At 34.9% G+C, this 6,963-nt stretch overlaps 1 protein-coding gene across 1 annotated transcript in view; it reads right to left on the bottom strand.

Moving 5' to 3' along the window:
• Positions 1–798: 798 nt before the first annotated feature.
• The window catches only part of ACADSB (acyl-CoA dehydrogenase short/branched chain), a 17,988-nt gene continuing 11,823 nt past the window's right edge, over positions 799–6,963 (bottom strand). The window contains exons 8-11 of the mRNA XM_060683186.2: positions 6,802–6,891; positions 6,068–6,205; positions 4,966–5,065; positions 799–3,807 (exon numbers count right to left, since the gene is read on the bottom strand). Of these exons, the coding sequence (XP_060539169.1) occupies positions 3,737–3,807; positions 4,966–5,065; positions 6,068–6,205; positions 6,802–6,891 (399 nt within the window). The 3' untranslated portion in view covers positions 799–3,736. The remainder of the gene's footprint in view (positions 3,808–4,965; positions 5,066–6,067; positions 6,206–6,801; positions 6,892–6,963) is intronic.

Raw genomic sequence — 6,963 nt, 5'->3', positions numbered from 1 at the left:
TAGTTCTAAAATATTTACTATGTATTTGTTTACAATACATTTTGGTGGGTTCTTTTTTTTAGTATCCCGTTAAAATACATACATAAACCAACAGAACTTGAAAGTTTCTACCTTCCTCATTGCAACTGTGTGGACTGAATATATGGACGCCCGATAGGCTGCCAGCATAGATTTGGGAATGGGACTGTACCTTGAACAGACATGTGCAAAAATAGCTAGCCTGCAAACCGCTTCACTCTGTGTGTGCATATGTATGGCCATGCTTATGCTTAGGAATGAATACAACCTCTGTCCTATCATAATAGCAATAGCATACAACTTCATAGTGCTTTACAGCCCTCTCTAAACGGTTTACAGAATCAGCATATTGTCCCCAACAATCTGGGTCCTCATTTTACCAACCTCGGAAGGATGGAAGGTTGAGTCAACCTTGAGCCATTCAGAATTGAACTCCTGGAGCTTGCAGTAATGCATTCTAACCACTGTGCTACCACGGCTCTATCGGTAAGTACCATATGGTGGTCTTAAAATAAGCAAGTTTTCCATACAGCACTAGGATGTTCTGTCCAATGTCACCTTCTCTATGGCTAGTTGTGTGTCTGCTATTTCAGGATACAGTAAGCTACATCTGACATCTGACATGTATTTGATTTTTTTAATCTATAACTGGCAAGAAAAATGCAAGAGGCAAATGAGGATTATGCTATGGGAGGAAGATAAAGAAGCATGGAATTCAAAACACATTGTGCTCTTTGTGTGGGTGAGAGAGACCACATACCCTATATGACTTCATTACTCTTTTGCTTAATCTTTGCATTTAATTAGCTTTTCAGATTCACAGAATCATTTTGCAGATGAAGCTTATAATCATTGTACGAAAATTACAAAATACATTTCCAACAATCAAGTTTCCATCACCAATACAAACATACAAGCAATACAAACATGCCTGTATTAGATGTTCTGTTTACAAAATGTTATTTTTAAGTTGGGAAAAAAAATCAGCATCTTTATTTTAATGAATACAGTTCATTGCATGCAGCCCAAACTAAACAGGATAACATTCATCCAAGCAAGGAATGCTTGATACAAACCCATTTCAAATAAAAAGTTAGTACGCTGAATTTAGAGTTAGCTGTCTAGGTCTAGAAGAGATTGCTGTCAGCAATACAAATGGGTACAGCAAGATATTCTGCTAATTTTCTCTCAATTGCCAACCACCTTCAGCTACTTCCCCACATAGTTTAGAGTTGTTAAAACTTCCAAAATATTGAGTGGGAGGACACTGATACCTACAACAGAAAAGAAAAAATTGCTTTCCATTTGGAAAATATTATTTGCCTTTTACAACAGAGATAAACTTCTTAAAAAGAGATGAACTTCTTAAAAAGATGTAATTCTCCCCAAATTGTCTATCTGGCATACCAGTTTAATTTGCATTTATATTTCTGTTATTGTTAGTCTCAGAGCTACTCGAGAAGAAAAGGGGGAGACAAGCAAAGCCTTTTCATGCAGCATTAAAGATTTAGAGAAAAAGTAGAATACACTATGGGTGCATGTATACATGTACCTTTCCCAGTCAAGAGTAGGATGTTACTCATCCCCAAAGACAGTTTAAAAATGAGACGAAGTGCTTCAGCTGGTTATTGACATTTAAAAGATAAAACCAATGGCCTTATATTCTGGCGCTTTTGCATTCTTATCCTCAGCACTGTCTCTCCCCTACCATCTCAAAATACATGATTATTATGCTGTCTGATCATAGCATGCCACTTCTTCCTAGTAGCTAGCCATATAAAATGTCAGCAGAAGCTAAGCAACTTTCACAAGTGTCATTTACAAGAGATTATGTTACACTCCCTGTGCAAATCATATCTCATTTTCATGCCCTTCTCTAAGAGGCTTAGGCCAATAAGTATGTACGAATGTAGCAATAGCACTTAGACTTATATACTGCCCCATAGTGTTTTACAGCTTTAAATTGGGCAGTTTACAATGTCAGCATATTCCCCAATGTTCTACTGTTGCTAGTTTTCTTGTGTTCTTTTTGTCTTCTTTACTCCTCTGTGCAAATGCGATGAATAATCCCCGTTTCAAGTGATCCGTCTTCCTTACTAGTAAGGGCACATATCATACCCAGATGATTTACATATGTAAGACACAGCTATATTTCAAATGTGGCACTAAATAAAGTAGGCACTTTCATTTGTTGTCATAATTCCTCCCAATGAGGTAGAATACATTCTATAATCCAATAAAGGCAAAGATTGTGACAATAGCTAAAACAAGACCACTGATTTAAATGGAACTTGTATTTTTTCTTATCTACACCTTCAAGAAGCCAACATTTCCACACATTGTTCATGTAAAACACAGGTCTCTTGTCCTTACATATCATTTATGCCTTCTAACACATCATTCCAGAACCCATTGCAATATTTCATATGTCAAATGTAATAGAACGTTGCCGAAATGAATGTTCTGTTAATTAAGAATACTGGTAATTACATTTAATTTATACAGAATGCTGAGGCTCGAACATAAGACTGTTGTATAAGGATAAAAGGGCTGCAGTTGCAGGACTGTAATAAAGACTGGGAATCCCTCTTTGGAATTTAAGAGAAAGCTCTGAATTTTGAGTAGATCTTTTGTTGGATCTCCACTCCCTGCTGTCTTAGAAATATCTGTGGCATTGAGAAAGGAGAAAAAGGATAAAATTGGGAATTTGGCAGGCTCCGTATATATAAGAGCCAAAACTTTCACTGTCCTCAACTAAATCCCTGATGGAGAAAATTTAGAATTCGGAAGCTCCTAAAAAAACCCCACCCAAATCCTACAATATTAATTCTAATGGGCAGGATAAAGAAACCTGGAACAATGCAATAAAACTGGTGCTTCTGAATAACATTTATCTTGTTGTTCAATATTGGGGATCTCAAACAATGGTAATAGGATTACCCTGTTAGGAAATCTACCACACTACTAACAAATAAGTGTGTTTGTATGCATGCATGCATACATACAGTATCTCATTTGAACAGCAAGGGATAAAAATCTGCTTTATCTCCCCAGTTACCCAATTACTGAGTATTTGTCTAAATAATAAGATAATCTTTTCAAGAACTGATTGTTACTATTCTACTACTCTGCAAGAGCTGCAGAGTATTTGAACATTATTGAATATGCTCAGGCTTATCACTTCAATAAACAGAATTATAAAGCCCTCCTAGATATTTGATAGGTTAATATAGTGGATCTCAACCTGTGGTCCGCAAACCCCAGGGGGGGCCACAATGTCATCACAGGGGGTCCAGAAGGCTTAAATAAATGTGATGATTTAAATCTTAAGTTAAGTCTTGGGGGTGTGTGGCCACAAAAAGTATTTAAAGGGGAGGTCCGTGGTGAAGAAAAGGTTGAGAACCACTGGGCTAATACAAAAGCAGGCAAAAGTTTGTTTCTTTGTTTAAAAGAGAGTGTGGAAGTGCATAAACTCTTATTTCAGTGATTGGGAAAACAAGTAAGCGTTCTTATGATATATTACTGATTCCTAATAGTTCAGCCATTTATACTACACTCTTGTACAGAAAGTTGCACAATAATTAAAAATTACTGTAATTTGGTGCCTTGTTTTTAAACTTGCAATGAACGGATAATCTGCAACCCACAAAGAAGTGAAACCATATTTAGCTTTCTGAGAAGAAATCAGGTTGGCAACAGTCACTCAATTCCTGGAATTTCAATACTCTTGGGCAATGCACTTTGCAATAGTGTTTAACTGGATATTTGAAGTTCCTTCATATATGGTACCTGAAACAAACCATCAGGGGGAAAAATGAATCAAAGGAGGCATACAAAAACTTATTACAGCACTTTCAGCTTTAGTTTACTATGCCACAACGTAAATGTAAGGGAGGCAATCAACTGTTGTTCATCCTTTGTATAGTCCAGACATGAAGCACAACCATGAATACAAACTTTACTTCAATATAAGCTTACATTAACATAATTTTGCAAGACTGAAAATATTTCTCCTCTATGTTCCTTTTACTTCCTGGAAAACTAGGGAGGGTGCCTTCTGACTTCCCATGTTCCCTCATGGTTCTGAGAATCTAGTCAGCTCCTCCTCCTATCTCTCATTGTTATGCCCACAGGCTATTACATCGATATAGATAAAATTGCTATATTTATTGCAATGACAACCTGTATAAATGACAGTTCAGTGGAGTCAGGGATGTATTAATCAGTAAATTGTTTACTGATGAAAAAATGATTGCATTTATATAGTGTTCTAAAACATAACATGATTTATTTGATTTTGATTAACTGTGTATCAGCAAAGCCATAAGCCATGTTTTATAGCATTATGTGTGAACAAAGCCATCATGGCTTATTTAACAAGGATATGAATTAATTAATTAAATGAAAGGAAGAAATATAGATACGTTGTGTGTGAAATTAGGAAAAGAGAGGATATAATTGAACTGAAGGAAAGTAGTATACACAGAATTGATGAGAATATTCAGGGAAGTGAGAGGATAAATAAATGAAAAGGCTAAAATGGATGTAATAAGAGTATTTGATATGTTCACTACCTTGAGTTACTTATAAAGTAATAAAGGCAGGATAAAAATCTAATGAATAACCTAATGAATAATAAAATATATACACATACACAAGAATACAAAGGAAAGTTATTTTAACTGCTCTTCCTCTAAGAAAATTAGGCAGAAGAAATGTATCAGCTTTCATTACCATATTTTCAACTCATCTAAGCCAACCATCCCATTTTAAAGGAAAATTATTAAGGAAAAAGACAAGAAAAACTCCTTGTCAGATAAATGAAGAATTTGTCCCTGAATATCTATCAGAAAACTCTTAAAATTGATGCTTTTTAACAGCTTTGCAATAATTAAATTCTGAATTCAATGCAATGCAACATATAGAAATGCATCATATATAACTTACCAATCTTGCAGTCCCTGTAATATTTTTCAACTGGATAATCTTTTGTGAAGCCAACTCCACCCATCCATTCAATACATTTACTTGTTGTTAGAGTTGCAACCTTTAAGATATACAATAAGCCTGTTATGAGGGTTTATGAACTGTTTGGTTTCTACTATTAACCACCCTTCTAATAAATATACTACAAAAGATACAAAATATTAATCAAATAAAGCCATGTTAAACTAATGATGCATAATTAAAGAGTTCTAAAGCTTATGGATCTCAAGTGGAAAACTATAATTCTTTTGACCATAGCAGTTTATTTTGAAATATAATTTGCCACAATCTGACAAAGAACTTTGATAGTTATATGACAAAAAAATTAAATGGGGATGCTTAAACCAAACCAAACCAAACCAAACCAAACCAAACCAAACCAAACCAAACCAAACCACACCAAACCAAACCTTTGAGCTCATGGCAGCCTGTATTTGAATTTTATTTCAGAGATATCGAATCCGTACAGGATTGGATTTACAGTCTTTAATAAGATAAAATTTGCGGTGATAACACACTCTAATTTGTTCGTATTTAATTTCTTACTTTAAGAGGGTCTATTAGCCACTGAAAGCCAGTTTGGTGTAGTAGTTAAGGCATGAAGCTAAAAATTGTGAGTTCTAATTTTGCTTTTCGCACAAAGCCAGTGAGCTAGTCACTTTTTTTCAGCCCTAAGAAGGAAGTAATACAAACTACTTCCACAAAAAAAACTTGCCAGAAAAACTGCAGGGAGTGGTCCAAGGCACCAAAAATATCTGCAAAAAACCAAAACTCCACTCACAAGTCCTTTGGGACTGGAGCAGCATATACTGTAAACCCTAGTTAGCAAATAAGCATACACATAATCAAAATGTATAATATAATTTCTCTCTTTTAAAGTAGGAAATAATTTATTCTTTCTTTTTTTAAATAATCCTCTAAAATATATTTAAGGTTTCATTTTTCATTTCTTCTGCCCTCCCCTCTGCATAGCTGGCTGAAACAGAGATTTGAGACCTGAAAGAAACAATAAATTCCCTTCAGTTCTGCTTAAAATTTAAACAGAAAAAAATAGAGACCTTACCTCTGCTGTGTAATATTTGGCCATGCTTGCTTGTTTTATAAATGGCTTCCCAGTTTCTGCAAATCGGGCTGCATTGTAGGTCAGCAACCTTGCAGCTTCAATCTGAATGGCCACTTGAGCAATCTGATGTTGCAGTCCCTTAGAAATAAAACTTATATTGAAACATTGCCCTCAGGAAAAAAATAACTCTCCTTTCACGGCCATCAACAATACATGGGAGTTCTCAATCTTATAGTAGCATCCTTGCAATTCTTAAGTAATCCTTTACTCAGTTATAAATCTAATTGGGCTTGAAAGTGCTTAATCATGAGTGAGTGTGTAAAGATCAGTGACCAGAATGGCCAAAATTGAATTAAAACTAGACAAAGAAGGGAAACCATTGTTGTCCTGGTCGTTCATCAAAATTGGTTACATACAATGTTATATATATATATTATAACTGCTACTTGACAATGCATATGGATTCTGTAACAATTTTGTCATGACGTATAAAATAATAAAAGCAAACTATTTTTATCTGGAACAGAAGTGACATTTTAGATATGTTGTTCAATTGAATATGTTGTGGTTATTTATACATGGACTATCAATATATTGCTTTGTGGTAATTACTCAGTATTTGCTGCAGTAGAATAGTAACAGTACGGTATAGCTCATGGCTCATAATGTTTACCTCTACCAGCCATAATTATTTATATTTTATCACCTATTTCACAGAACACATCAATCAATACCTGAAAATCAAAAATGCTTTTTCCAAACTGGGTTCTTTCCTTTGTGTATGGGATAGTATGATCAAAACACCCCTGTGCTAATCCCAGCATCTGTGTGCAGATAAACAAGCATTAAAATTATTGCAAAGCACCTTAATTCACATAGCACCTTAATTTCATAAC

This window comes from Pantherophis guttatus, chromosome 6, assembly GCF_059756535.1.
Source record: "Pantherophis guttatus breed Tessera chromosome 6, ASM5975653v1, whole genome shotgun sequence".
Lineage (NCBI taxonomy): Eukaryota > Metazoa > Chordata > Lepidosauria > Squamata > Colubridae > Pantherophis > Pantherophis guttatus.
This window is presented reverse-complemented; position numbering and strand designations above follow the sequence as displayed.